We start from the raw sequence: 15,273 nt of genomic DNA, 5'->3' as shown, positions 1-15,273 counted from the left end.
GGCCCATGCCTCTCCCGACAACGGGGGGGGGGGGGGCATAGATCAAAGAGAACCAGCTTTTTCAGAGTCAGGATACTGCTGTGCCAAATCTCTCATGTGATCCTACCCATAGCCCTATCACTTTTATTAAAAGGCCCTCCTGAATAGCTCCATCTTACATAAATTGCAAAATGACAGAAGCATAAGAGCCTTCCAGACCACTTCAGGCAGACCACTCCAGAGGGGGGGGGGGGCACAACAGAGAATGCAAACATGCCAGCAGTTGTTGATCTGACTTATTTGCAGGGCAAAGTTGACATGGTGGAACACAGACATGGTGGAGCACACTCTTTCCATGAGTAGTGGTCCTGATCCACATAGGGACCTGGCACCTGACAATCTAAATTTCAGTGAACTCCAAGTCTTAGTAGGGTAGAACTTTGAACAATATACAGCAGGGGTGTCACACTCATTTGTTATGAGGGCTGGATCTGACATAAATGGGACTTTGTGGGCCATGTGTGTAATAAAATGTAATGCCAGGTTGCAGACATATAAACTTAATAAAGGACACAACCAAACAGAACTAAAGATTTTTTTAAACTTAAAATGCTTAAAACTCTTGCAATATGTTGTTTAAAATGGAAAGGTGAGGCAATAGCGGGATTTTGCAATGCAATTTTTGAAATAAAACAAAGAAAACGCACAAGGATCACAGCAGAAGCTAAAAATATAAAATGCAGAGCCTGGGAAAACTTGAAAGTTTCTCCCCCCCCCCTCCCCCAGCAGCTTTACTCAGATTGGCAATGGCTCTCCAGTGTAATATCCCCCGCTGTCAGTGGGTTCCCAGGTTAGAGTACTCACTAGGGACCAGTTCTCAAGTCCATTCAACAGAGACAAGCTGTCTGAAAGCATCAACCCATCAACTCTAGGAAGCATGAGCTTCAGCTGGCAATAGGAAGGCTGAAAAGTGAAACTGAGCTCTACTCCATTGAAACACATTGCACCACAAAGTTGCAAGGAACATGGAATGGATTTTCATTAAGGTTGCTGGGACCAGATAGACCTTAATGGAAAATCCACTCCACGTTTTCTTTGCAACTTTGCTTCCTACTGCAGCTGACAAAGACAAGGTAGAAAGAGCACGGAACTTTGGCAGCCTTGGAGTGTCAAAGGGTGAGTGGGGGAGAAAAGAGCCCCACAGGCCTGATTAAAACCCTGAGCTGACCAGTTTTGGCCTGCAGGATGGACATTTGACACCCCTGGCCTAAACATGCTGTCTCCATGCTCTGTGGCTCCAATCTGAATGAAATCTCCATATGCCTGAGATTCTAATTTCAGTGAGGAATTTTGTTTGACATTGCTCAGGGTAGACCCATCAACAGTGTAAGATGTCGTTAGGCCCTGAAAATTATTCTGTTTTGTGGGGTTCACATATGGAATTTTTCTCTGAAATCCAATTAGTTATGGAGGGAAAATTAAATGGGATATAACCCAGGAAAACTTCTTGTCATCCTAAATGGTATAGTAACCTGTTTTCTTTCCATTCATGCAGAATGTTTTAAATTGACTTTACAAAGTGGCTTTGAAATTTCAGCTGTCAAATTGCCTTTATCAAGGGCATGGATTTGAACTTATTGTACAAATTGCATATAGGGAAAATGCTCTTGTGTTTTGCCTCTGATGCAATTCTTGTTAGTAGGGAACAGCAGTTATGCATATATGAAATTCTTATGGTACTGTGGTCACTTCCAGGTGTACAGGAAAGCTTTGGACCTAAATCTTGAATTGCAGTCTGATTACAAGAGTTCTATCGCTCAGCTGTTCTGCGCTTTGTAGTGCTATTTGAAGTATCTTGTTATAAAAATCAAAGACTACCCCTTGAAAAATATAGGTCACCAAGGAAATAGTAATGGGATATCTTTGAATTCAGGGTAGTACAGTAATGTGTGTCGGGCTTAGCTATGAGAAGATTTAATTCAAAACTTTACAAAGCTCACTGGGTGGTCTTGGGCAACTTTCTACCTCATAGGGTTGGCGTAGTGCTAAAAATGAAACTCTACTGAAGGCTGACTTGCTTCTTTGAGGAAGGCTGAGAAACAAATGTGACACAATGAACTGGATATAAGGAGATGCTTAATATGTACTGAATCCAACCCGTGGCTCACCTGATACTGTAATCTGTGCTGATGGACACAGTTCTAGGGTCTTACACCGAGCTTTTAAGTAATGTCTGTCTCAGATTTAGTGGAGCATTATCCTGGTCCCACCCCCCACCTCCGAAAAGTCTACCTGATGTAATATTCAAACTTACATACTGTATACTTAGTTCTAAGGTTATATTAGATGGTTTTGTTTTTTAAAGTGAGGCTTCATACTGAGATACCTATAATGATGCTGGTGGCCTTAACTATACACGATCTCTGTGTGGCATTAGTGTTTAGGAATAAAACTCCAGTTGTGGAAAATATGTGAAATTCTGTACTTGTAATGAGTCAGAGAAATTCTGTCATTTCAGGTCAAAATCCTTGACTCAGAAAATTTAGATTCAAAGATAGTTTAGAGCAGTGGTCCCCTCCTTTTTGGCACCAGAGACCGGTTTTGTGGAAGACAATTTTTCCACAAACTGGTGGGGTTGCTCCAGCCTGCCCCCAAGTCCACACCCCATCCCTGCACCCCCAAGGGGGTATTTAAATAAGGAGTAGGTGAAGGTCTCTGCCTCACTCCGCGGCCCGGTTGCCAACAGGCCATGGACCGGTACCCCTGATTGGGGACCCCTGGTTTAGAGGACTAAGAAATGGGAACAGATTTATCCTCAGAAGAGAAGGGGACCAATGATTGTAATGGATTCCAATACGCTTTATTTATTTAGCACCTTCAAGAAGCATGATGGGAGAACAAGACCGCTCTTCTTGAGATTCAGCTTAGTTTGGTAGTTAAAAGTGTTGAGACAACAAGCAGTAGGAGCCAGATTCAAACATCTTGAAAGTTTCCGGACGACCTGCAGGCCAGTCACCCAGGCAGCCACATTATCTCTTTGCCGCACTTATCTTACAGGATTGTTGTAGGGATCAAATGCATGCCACTTTAAAAGCCTTGGAGGAAAGGTGGGATAAAAAAAAATGTGATCGCTCACTCAGCCCCGAAGAACTTACAGCTTTAATTTGAAAAAGGAAACATGAAGAGGATAACCAAGGGAGAATTGGCCCCACCCGCCACACATCCTTCGATTTTTTCTTTTCTTTCGAAGAAGCCATCTGAAGGAGACTACCCTGTGGGAACAGAAGATGAAGGATAGACCCGTGTTGCATATAGATTAAGGGTAACCATGTGTGAACGGTCTTGCAGAGCGAAACCACCTGAGCCCTGCTGCCCTTTATAGGTTTTATTCCAGCAGCAGCTTCCGCCCTAGCCTGTTGAGGCGTGTGTTGAACAGGCGCCTGGCTGGGGAGGAGGGAGGCACACGAGACACCCCCTTGCCGGGACGCAGGTCGCCCCCCGCAGCATTCATGCCTCTTTCTCCCACCCTCCCGCTTCCTTCTCTAACCTTTCCCCTCCGCCAGTCCCCGCCCAATGGGAAGCGCGTCCCGCCTGTTCCGCCGGCTGCTCCTGCCTGGGTGGTAGCGTGTCCGCGAGCGAGGGGTTCCGCGTTGCAGTCTCTTCTGCCGCTTGGCCCAGGGCTCGGGGGCAGCGCGCCCCTCTCCTTCCCCCCCTCCTCCGGCAAGGTGGGCTCTCTCGCTCGCTCTGCTTGCAGACGGCTAAGCAGGGAAGGGGGTGATTCTTGGAGGGAGGGTGAGAAGAGGGAAAGGAGGCAGGGAGGAGGGAGGGAGGGACGGTGTCCTTCTACGCCGCATGCACGAACTGGAGGCCTGGCGGGTGCAGCAATTTGCGCCCTCTCTTCCTTGGGGCGAGGGGCGCTTCCGTGCTTTATAAGGGGTGAGTGGGTAGGAAAAGCAGCGGCGCTGCTCAAAACTTGTCATCGAGGGCGGTGGTGATGATGGGAGAGGCAGATGGAGACGACAGGCCTGCTGTTGCTAGGAGGACGAATTGCGGCTTGCCCACCTGCTCTCCAGCAAGGTGGTAGTCCAGAACCCAGTTGGAACTGGGCCGCCAGCCGCGTCGCGGTCCTACCTTCTATGTGTACCTGCCAGGCTGTGGCCCAGCTTCCATCCTGTGTGTGTGTGTAGGTGCATGGCTGGTTTTGGGCAACGGGTGGTGGATGTCGTAGTGATGTGCGGTTCGTGATTTTTACATAGCGTGGGGGTGGTGGGGAGGTTGTAAAAGCCGGGGAGTCCTTTGCAGGACGCAGGGGAGGGAAGTGGACGGAGGGGCGGCGCATCGGAAAGCTTGCGGCCGAAATGCATGGAGCTTGGGCGTGGATTTGCCATCCCCGTCGGGCAGGGAGCAGGAAAGCGATCTTGCTCCGCCCCCGCGATGTAGGGACCCGGTTGATAATTCTGGGGCTGCAAACTGTCCCCGTCCTTTTCCTTATTGCCCCGGCGCAGCAACTCTTGCTCCACTCCGGATTGTTCTCCCGCCTGCTCGTTTGACTGCCTGGGAAGGTCTTCCGCTTGCTGCCACTCAGAGCTGCGCATGTCAGTCTGGGAAGTGGAGCAGCCGGGGGTGCTGAATTTTAGGCCTTTCTTGGGCTCCCAGACGGTTATTTTTAGCTCCGCCGTTCCAGGGGGCTTTGCAGAAGCTGCAGCAGCAGTCGAATCCAGCTACTTCGGAGCTGCGGTGCAGGAAAAGTGCTATGCACAGGCGGGTGCTTGGCTCCTGGCTACCCGCTGCCCCCCTCCTTGTCGTCTCTAGGAAATCCCAGAGGGCCTCATCCTTCCCTTGTTATGTGTGGCTGTTATGGCATCCAAAAAGGTATTTGAGGAAGGAAATGTATGTCTGTGTGACGGGATGGCCTGTAGTGGCTTTGGAAGGAGTTGGGGGATTTGAACTACTCTGTTACCTTTTTTTTTTTTTTTTTGCATTTCAGATGCCCCCCAAAAAGGGAGGTGATGGAATCAAACCGCATCCAATCATTGGAAGATTTGGGACATCTCTGAAAATTGGCATTGTTGGGTTGCCAAATGTTGGGTAGGTGACTAATGGAAATAAACTTTGCTTAGTCACTCTGAAGACAGTAGGCCCTCCTGAATAAATTGAAGAGTTGCTCTGTAGTGTGTAGCTGTTACAGTGCTGGTGATGAGATCATGCATAAGGATTTATTTCCAGCGTTAATATACTTCATGATTACATTTTGCTTGTGTAGGATGCATCATGAATGTTTCTAACCTACCTAGTTTGCCGCCGAGAAGGCCAGCATTGCTTGTTAATTGTAATTTTAAAGCAGTAGGTATCTGTTGTCATACTTTTATGGATAAAACATAATACATTAAATTATTTTAATGGATTCAATATAAATAGTTTGAACAGTTTTTCAGGTTTACTTTGATGAAACAGTGGATTTTTAGTAATAAAAGGAATATATCTTTTTTACACTGGGTATGAATTCTTTGGATGGAAATATGCGTGAAAGGAAGCAGTCTGTTTATATTGATATAAAGAAAAATCTTCAGAGGGTTTTTTTCCTTGAAAGATATAAAGTAATGAAATAGAAGGAAAATATTGAGGAGTAAGGAACAATATTGCATCACAAAGCACATTAAACTGTGTTACTTACTATGTTTGTGTCTGATCCATGCATGGTGGGCAATAGTAAGTTTTGAAAGAAGAGTGTAGAGCAGGGGTGGCCAAACTGTGGCTCTTTTACACATAATGTGGCTCTTGAAGCCCGCACTGCCCAGCTGGCTGGCTTGGAGAAGGCATTTGTCTCTTTAAATCACTTCTCCAGATCAAGTCAGCTGGCAGCTTGGAGAATGCATTTAAAGTTGCTTTCTTTCTCCCTCCCTCCCTTCATCTGTTTTGCTTCCTTCCTCCGGCTCTCAAACTCTGAGGTTCATGTCTTGTGGCTTTACATCTTACATTTATTCTGTGACTGTTCTGTTAAGCGAGTTTGGCCACCTCTGCTATAGAGGGGAAAGAGCTGAGGAACTCTTGTAATCAAGACTGTCAGTATCTTTTCCTTGTCTACTAAAATAAAAGCTGGAGGGAAGCAATTATGTGAGAAGACTGGATGCTGTAGATCTTTATTACTATGGAACATTTACAAATGTTGGTGAACTTGATGGTTTGCAAACATAGTGACACAGTCTCTGGCCAGAAGACAGGATATCTTTGTTGGGTGGTAAGAGGTGGTGAAGGACTGATAGATAACTGTTTAGAGTATAGTGTACAGCTTTGATACTCATTCAGTGGCTCAGAAGCTACATGTGGCTCTCTGATGTGGCACCGATGGCTCTTCTGATTGCTATGTGGCAATGTAGTCCCTGCCCAGGCCCGTAACTATGGTGAGGCCCCCAGGTTTCTGGCCCCACCACTTTCACACCACTGCAAGGCCCCCAGCTCCACCAATTACCACCCCCTGATCAGCTTTGTTGGCCTTCCCTCCCACTACCGCCAGCCCCCCTTTCTCCTGCTGCCAGCCCCGTGGATGTGACCCCGGCTGTCAATGCTGCCCCCAATGCACCATTGCCCCACTCGCATGCCCCGTGCACCAGCCAGCCCAAGAACAGGAGGCGGAGGCAGAGCTGGCGTCACCCCTTTGGAGCACTGGTTGCTCTGTTGCTTCTCTTGCCTGGAACACGTGCTGCCTGCCCTCTGCTGCCACCCCCTCAGTTGGCCCTCAAGCCAGCCAGATGCAGGCCATCGAAAACCTCCAGGGATGCTGAGAAGAGAGAAGGGAGGATACATGTGGAAGGCCCCCCCCAGCTGGGGTATTGCACCCTTTGCACTATCTCCACAAGGGAACCGCAGCCCCGGGTTTGCGTCTTTCAGTGATAGATGCTGTTTGATAGCAGATGAGGATAAGGATCTCATGCTTGCTTTGGTCTTTAGAATATGTTTCTGAAGTTACCTTGGCTGTCGTTTCTGTATTGATTGGCTAGTGACTCTGGCTGTTGTTTTAGGACAATTCCCCCCTCCCTTTTAGGTCAATGACCCCAAAATATAGGCATTTTTATTTTTGTGACATCATTTTGGGGGCCCCACCACTTCCCCCAGTGGCCCCCCCTTAAAGTGTCCTAGCTGCGGGCCTACACCTGCTCCGTATTTCTGTGAAGTGCCTATTGGGGCTTGTGGTAGGTAGTGGGCCTCGTGCTAAGGAGGGAAGTAAATGTGGCTTTTTTGCTTGAGGGTGATTGAGAATGTGGATGTCTCCGAACTGCGGAGTGAGTGCCACTGGTATCAGGAGTAATTAGGTAAAAGGAAATCACCCCTGACTGTTCCCTGGAAGGTCAGATACTGAAACTGAAGCTCAAATACTTTGGCCACCAAATGAGAAGGGAGCACTTGCTGGAGAAGACCCTGATGCTGGGAAAGATTGAAGGTAAAAGAAGAAGGGGACAGCAAAGGTTGAGATGGTTAGACAGAGTTATCAATGCAACAAACATGAATTTGAGCGAACTTAGGACAGTGGAAGATAGAAGGGCCTGGCGTGATGTGGTCCATGGGGTCACAAAGAGTCGAACTCGACTGTGCGACCGAACAACGACAACAAAGTTGAGCTAAGGAGAAAAAACCTTGCTAAGGAGTAGAATCTTGAGGAGAGACTTTCACTGCAATGCTGTACTGAGTTACTCCGTTTATACCTATTGAACCCAGTAGGCTTATACTTTAGTAATTCTGCAGAGATTAGTGTTGTTAGAAGAATAAGTGACTTATGGGGCACTCCTAAACAGAGTTACACCATTTTATGCTGATTGACTTCAGTGGGCTTAATACTGAGGATTGCACAAAGAGGCCCATCGGAAATGTAGAGAGCAGCATACCAGGATACTGGGAGAAAGAGAGTGTCTTAATTTTGAATGCAAAGATTTTAAGGCTTTGTTAGCTTGAAATCAAGATGGGTTGTGATTAGTTGAAGACAACAGCAAACGCCTGTGAGATCTAATTCCATTGTAACGGTTGCCATACAGGTCATGTACTATTGTGGAGTAGAGATCACATGATCTTGCTAGTCTTATAGCCACATTGCAGTGAATGACCTAACTTTAAAATAAAGTTCTTTCCATTTGTAAGCTTAATTATTTCAGCTATACTAATCTTATGATGATTATATTGTTAAATTAAGAAATATTCGCAGGAATATTCACTGAAGAGCTTTGAAGTCTCTTTATTGTATTAAGCAGATGTTTATTATCTGTTAAATACATGAACATGAACAAGAGATACTGCCAGATTGTAAAGTGGTTTATGAAATCTTGAAAATTAGTGTAGCTCAGATTAAACGTTGTTTTTAATGTTCAGTCTTTTATTTCCTGAGTAGTCAGAACTTTTCCTGTGACTTGCCCCAGAATAGACTTACTTTTTCATTTTGTTTTGTGCATGCTGTTGTGTCTGCAAGATATATAAACACACCATTTCAAGAGAAAGCTGTTACAGAAGATAGCAGAAGATGAGAAAAGTCACTTTAAATACTGAGCACTATATAATAAAAGTCTGGAGCATCCTTAGGATTCTAATGACAATTAGAAGTCAATAAATGACCTTCATCACCAAGACCTTTTAAAAAAGCCAATTGATTTATTTATTTCAGTAATTTATATTACATCTCCTTGGAGTCCAGGCAGTTACTGGACCAACAGCAAGGTTTCAAGGACCTCAAAACAACATAAAAGCACACAGGTTAAAAATGTATGTGTTATAGGTCTTCCTAAAAGATTTGTTAAGGGTCTGCTCTTGGATACAGTTGTGGAGCTGTAGTAGAAAATACCTGCCCTCTTACTGAAGCCAGCCAAAATTTCCAGACATCTGAACATATTTGGGCCTCTCATATATGGGCCCCAAGTGGCAAAGGACTTTATAGGGAAATCCCAGCATTTTTAATGGAACCCAGAAACAAATTGTAGCCAGTGCAGCTAGTAATACACTCAAACTGAATTATTCCATAAAGCTGGTGAACTGCTGAGTTCTAGGAAGTTTCTGTTGACAGTAGTATGGATCAGCATGGCCAAGTCTAGAAGGGAAAATGGTTTAATAATTAGGCATGGCTGAAGGAAAGCATTCCTCTATCAAACAGCTTTTGATGGTCTAGCCAAACCCCAGACTTTTCATATGGAGAACCAGTTTTGCTTCCCCACTCCTCCACATAAAGCCAGCTGGGTGACCTTGGGTCAGTCACAGCTTTCTCAGAACTCTCTCAGCCCCACCCACTGCACAAGGTGTCTGTTGTGATAAAGACTGGTAAATCATTCTGCACTGGGAGCTCAGCACTCCTGATCAGCATAACTTCCTTGTCTAGATTCAGATTGTTCTTCCATTCTGCCTGTCTGCAATATACAGGTGAACACAGTCACACCTGGATGCTTTGTTAAAGATATTTAGTACTCAGTTGGGTGTCATTAGCATATAGATTATACTGAGCCTCCAAGCTCCATATAGAGCCTCTTATTCAAAGGCATATTGTAGATATTTATTTACTTACTTTGTTTTTACCCCACCTTTCTCCCCAGTGGGGGATTGGCTACATCAGGGGTGTGTGGCCTTATATGCAAAGGAGTTCTTGCTACAAAAAAAAGGCCTTGGATGAAAAGATGTAAAATCAAAAGATCATTGTACTCATATTATCATACCCATATTCCCATCTCCCTTTTTAGACTGTATCTAATATGGTGTGATCCACTGTGTCAAAGATTGCAGAAAGATCTATAGGGAGATTACATCTTTCTCCATCAGAACTCTAATATCATCCAGGAATGCAAGTAGAAGCTCAGTCCTCAGCCAGGCCTGAAACCAGATGGAAGTTAAGGGAAGAAGGGTCATTCAAGTATTCCTGAAGTTGTTCTGTCACCTTGTTTGAGGTAAAACTTGACACCAGTCTATAATTGGCTAGATCATTACTTTATAACGAAGACTACTTCAATGAAGTTTCACTATTGCCCCATTAAAGAATTTTAGGGAAAATCCCACCCACCTCAAGGTTGTATTTTAAAAATTCTTTCCAGTGTAGCTCTAATCCCATTCTGGCAAGATTTTAATAGCCAGGAGGAGCCAGGGTCTGTTTTCACAAGGTACCTTGACAGCCCAAAGCACCTTCGCTCAGAGATCTGCCAGAACCTCTCTGTACAGTTCTGACAAGAGGATACTTCTGAAAGTCCTGGGCATTGGAACTGTTTTAAACTTGCCATCTGAATTGCAACAGATGAGAGAGATTTAATCAGAGAATGAGTGTCATGACAATTGGAACTATTTGCCTGTCTCTTCCAATGCTTCAGATCTAGATGTTAATAGAACATGAACCTCTCTAAACAACTTTGCAGAGTGTCATTCTGTTGATGCCAAGGTAGCAGAAAAGAGCTTTCTTTCGTTGCTGTCACTGCTACCTTGTAATCTAGCAAATGGGCTGTATAGTGTGTTTGTCTGCTTCATCATGTTGTCCTAGGCATGTCTCAGCCCTTTTCTGGGGAGCTGGGACATTTAAAGAATAGAAAGGGCACCAGGAACCAACTCCCTGCTTTGGTCTGTGATGTCCTCTTAAAAACAATACAAAGCATAGAGACTGTTAATGCTCCATGTCGAGTTTCCATTAATTTAAGTTTTGTAATGTTGCATGTATTTGTAGGCTGGTCTCAAATACAAATATCTCTTTGTTTTTCAAAACAAGGAAATCTACATTTTTCAATGTGTTAACCAAGAGTCAAGCTGCAGCGGAGAATTTCCCTTTCTGCACTATTGATCCAAACGAGAGCAGAGTACCTGTGCCAGACGACAGATTTGATTTCCTTTGCCAGTACCATAAGCCACCAAGGTAATTGTTTCCTTTACAAAAATTCAAGCTTCTTAATATTAATAATGCAATAATATTAATAAATTTCTGCGATGTCTAATCTGTTTCTCGGAATCTTTAAACGTATTGTTGTGTCTTTGCTACTTGAGTAACACTCAAAACTTGGGTTATTTTTCATAGACAATAAAGATTCCAATAAAGATTCTGTAGCTAGGGGACCAATTGTTACAGTGACCACCAAAGATTGCAATAAAAGATTTTAAAGCAACTTAAAGAGAAGCTTATAGTTTTGAAACTGAAATTATTAATCAGACTTTAAAAACACCTTGCAGATTAAGTCTTAAGGAATTGATTAGCCTGTGCATTCTTGTTATTTGGCCTTCAAAGCCCACCTTGGGGTGGAGCCTGCCCATATAAGGGCATATAAGTCCTATAAAAGCCTTCAGATCTCACTATAAAGGCCTTAGGAGTTCATTCTTGGATCTCGGTCAGGCTGACCTGACCCAGACATAGACTCTGAAAGCATTTAAACTCCCCAACCAGATGAACTATTAACCAGTTCATCCAATGGAAGAAATCCAATTTCATCGAATGAAAACCACGAACCTCTATTTTCCGTGTTTGTGCCCATCTTTACTTCACAGTCATGGCTTGGATCCCAAGTTGTCATTTTGTCAGGGTAACGGCTATTCTGCGAGTAGAACAACATTCTGACTCTCTACTCCCTTTGCTTGGATACGGTTCCTTGCACCGTGTTGGTTGGGGGAGGGCTATTGACCTGCTCTTTAGGGTTTGGCTGGAGCAGTCCAGTGCAGATGGTGAGTCATCAAGTTCAGAGTTTAGTGGTTTGTTCCTCTAGTTTTAGGACAAAACTACATGTAATTGAGGTGGTGGACATGTGCTTCTTTTCACCTGCCTGTCCTCCTCACCTGGAAAGGGTGTGGGTTGGGGAGTCTTGCTTCAATAATAAAGAGTATGCAGGAAGAGATGCTGAACTCTCCTCCCAACCTGTGTTTGTTGCTCTAGCCACTTTTATTTTTACTCAGCTTGCTTCCCATATTGGAGCCTGGAAATGAGAAAAGTGGCTGAAGCAGCTAGCTTTTGGGAGGTAAGGTGAAGAAGCGTTAGCACACTTTGTCCATATACTGTTATTGGTACCTTTACTTTATATATAAGTGGGACATTCGCATGAACGATAGTTGTGTCTTGTTAGTCCTTAAACGCACTTCTCTCTTTCATCTTTTCACTGCATTTCTTTGTGCCATTTCTTTCCTTTGACCATTCTTCCCAGTTCCTTCCATTTCCTGTTTTCTGAGCTGTGGTTCCTGTAGGATTGCCAGTCACTCTTGGAAGAAACTAACTCTCACTAGGGCTGTGATCACACATAAGAAATAAAGCACTTTCAATCCACTTCCAATGTACTTTACAACTGAATTTTACTGGGTGAACTTGCAAAAACCAGTGCATTGAAAGTGGATTGAAAGTGCATTATTTAGTGTGTGTGACCACACACAGGGCTTTTTTGTGGGAAAAACCCAGCAGGAACTCATTTGCATATTAGGCCAGACCACCCCCCCCCCCCGAACACCAAGCCAGCCGAAACTGTGTTCCTTGTGCATTCCTGCTCAAAAAAAGCCCTGGCTCTCTTGTGACCTCAACATTTGGGGAATGTGGTGTTTGGCAGAGCCTGTGAATCTGGGCGCTTTTTGCATGGAGAATGTGCTGTGTAAATCCTAAGCATGTTTGCTCAGATGTTTGCTCCAGCCCCCATTGCGCTGGATGGGGTTTAATTCCTAGTAAGTGTGCTTAGAATTGCAGCTTAGTTTACTGGTTTGCTGTGCCAGACTTTGGACTCTAATCATTTGCTTGCTTCCTCTTGCTTTTTATTAAATCATCCTTGCTAGGAAATGGCTGGTTTGCTTTATCCCTTAAGCTTAAAGAGGCTAACTCATGCTTAATTCAAGACTGTGATGATAAACATCAGCATCCCAGTAAGAAGCCTGCTTTCATCCAGCAGTAGGTTTTCCAAGGATGTTCCACTTGGTGGAGACAGGAAGAACAGAGGATGAAGTTTTAACTTTTAGCAGTCATAATCAAAGAGATGTTTTGTCTGAAATTTTGGTCATGTTCTCAATGTTTTAAATGGGGGAGAGAGTCCTTACAAATGCTTTATGAAAATACGCAAAGTGGGAAGTGTTGCCTTGTGTGAGAATCCACTATGAAGAAAACACAGGGTTAGTAAGGAAAAGCGTCTGACTTTAGAGTTGGATCCAAATAGGTAGCCGTGTTGGTCTGAAGTAGAACAAAACAGGAGTCAATTGCACCTTTAAGACCAACTTAGTTTTATTCAGAACGTAAGCTTTTGTGTGCATGCACACTTCTTAAGACAAGGAATGAGGTACAGTAAGCAGAGCCACATATAGCTGGTGGGGTTTGGAATGCCAAGTGGTACAAAGTTAAAAACCAGTAGCAGAATAGTAAAATTAACACATTCAGAAAACCTTTGATCTGGGTTGCATTAGCGTGGGGAACAGTAACATGTCAGAATGTGAGAATGCCTGTTAATTATTCTATTGCTAATAAACCTGGGTCAAAAAGAAGGCATTTCTTTCCCAGAAGTTTTTCCTGTCCAACTAACTTACATTTTAACATGTAACATAAATATATAAATCATTCTAGTTTGCCATTAGGAAAAAATACATTAAAATATAGTGGAAGATGGGTTTAGTATATGTAATGAGATAAACAGCCAATATCCCTTGTTTGAGTATGTCAATACAAAAGCATTATTCTGATACACTATCCTAAAAGCGAAGTACATTGGAATACTGTGGATATGTTGCCACACTTGGTGAAAGTGGGTTTAGCATATCTAATGAGATAAAAAACCAAAACAACATCTCTGTTTAGTCCTGGGGAGGTGTTTGTTCCAAGTTTCATAATAGTTTGTAATTCAGCAATTCCCCTCTCCATTCTGTTCTTGAAGTTCTGAGAGTGGGTTTAGCATCTGTAATGAGAAAAAAACCAATATCCCTGTTCAGTCCTGGGGAGGTGTTTGTTCAAAGTTTCATAATAATTTGTAATTCAGCAATTTCTCTCTCCATTCTGTTCTTGAAGTTCCTTTGCAGTAAAACAGCTACTTTGAGGTCACCCATTGAATGCTTTGGAAGGTTAAAGTGTTCCCCCACAGGTTTCTCAGTTCTGTAATTCCTGATGTTAGATTTGTGTCCATTTATCCTTTGGCGGAGGGTTTGTCCTGTTTGCCCTATGTAAAGAACTGAAGGGCATTGTTGTCATTTAATGGCATATATAATGTTGGAAGATGAGCAAGACAATGGGCCTGAGATGTTGTAGTTAATGCTGTTAGGTCCAGTGATTGTGTTGTCTGGGTGTATGTGGCAGCAAAGTTGGCACTTGGTTTTATTGCAAGCTCTGATACCAGTGTCCATGCTCAGATGAGATGTTGTATTGTTGTGGGTGAGGAGCTATTTGAGATTAGGGGGCTGACTGTGTGCAAGAAAAGGTTTACCCTCCAGTACTTTTGAAAGAGAGCTGTCACTATTCAATAGAGGTTGTAAATTGTTGATGATACGTTGAACTGTTTTCAGTTGAGAGTTGTGTGTGACCTCTAGTGGTGTTCTGTTATTGCCTTTTTTGGGTTTGTCTTGTAACAGGTTTTCTCTGGGTATCATTCTGGCTTTGTTAATCTGTTTCCTGATTTCATCAGGTGGGTATTTTAGATCCAAAAAGGTTTGTTGTAGATCCCTCAGGTGAGAATCTCTGTCAGCAGGATTAGAGCAAATGCGGCTGTAGCATAGAGCCTGGCTGTATACAATGGATTGTTTGGTATGTTTGAGATGGTGGCTGGAGACATGCAGGTATGTTTGTCGGTCAGTAGGTTTCTGGTATAAGGTAGTGTCTATGCATCCATTGTGTATTTTAACAGCGGTGTCCAAAAATGTATTTCTTGCGTAGACTGGTTCATTGTCAGGTTGATGCTGGGGTGGAAGTCAATGAATGCCTGGTGAAATGTATCCAGGGCTTCTTTACCATGTGTCCAGACCATAAAAATGTCATCAGTGTAATGCAGGTATAAGGTAGGTAGGAGTGGGTGGGAGTCTAGGAAGCGTTGCTCCAAGTTAGCTATGAAGATGTTAGCATATTGTGGGGCCATGCGGGTGCCCATGGCTGTACCATTGATTTGTAGGAAAAGTTCATTGCCATATCTGAAGTAGTTATGGGTGAGAACAAAATGGCACAGTTTGGTGGCAAAGTCAGCTGTGTTTTTATCAGAGATTATATTACTTACAGTTTGTAATCCATCTTGGTGTGGGATGTTGGTATATAAAGATTCCACATCCATGGTGGCTAAGATAGTGTTCTCTGGAAGGTTGTTCAAAGATTGTATTTTCCTTAGAAAATCTGTTGTATCACGAACATAACTGGGAGTACTGGTG

The 15,273-nt window shown here is 43.8% G+C and overlaps 1 protein-coding gene across 2 annotated transcripts in view; it reads left to right on the top strand.

Annotated features, from left to right (window-relative positions):
* The first annotated feature begins 3,398 nt into the window (after positions 1-3,398).
* The window catches only part of OLA1 (Obg like ATPase 1), a 149,297-nt gene continuing 137,422 nt past the window's right edge, over positions 3,399-15,273 (top strand). Inside the window, exons 1-3 of one of the 2 annotated variants that reach the window (XM_060256890.1) lie at positions 3,399-3,704; positions 4,967-5,067; positions 10,694-10,837. In XM_060256890.1, the coding sequence (XP_060112873.1) occupies positions 3,489-3,704; positions 4,967-5,067; positions 10,694-10,837 (461 nt within the window). In that variant the 5' untranslated portion in view covers positions 3,399-3,488. Of the gene's footprint in view, positions 3,705-4,341; positions 4,852-4,966; positions 5,068-10,693; positions 10,838-15,273 lie in introns of those variants that run through there. The other variant, XM_060256891.1, reaches the window with a different exon arrangement.

The sequence above is a fragment of the Heteronotia binoei genome, chromosome 16, assembly GCF_032191835.1.
Source record: "Heteronotia binoei isolate CCM8104 ecotype False Entrance Well chromosome 16, APGP_CSIRO_Hbin_v1, whole genome shotgun sequence".
Classification (NCBI taxonomy): Eukaryota; Metazoa; Chordata; class Lepidosauria; order Squamata; family Gekkonidae; genus Heteronotia; species Heteronotia binoei.
The sequence above is the reverse complement of the archived record's forward strand: the minus strand, read 5'-3'. Positions and strand labels throughout refer to the sequence as shown.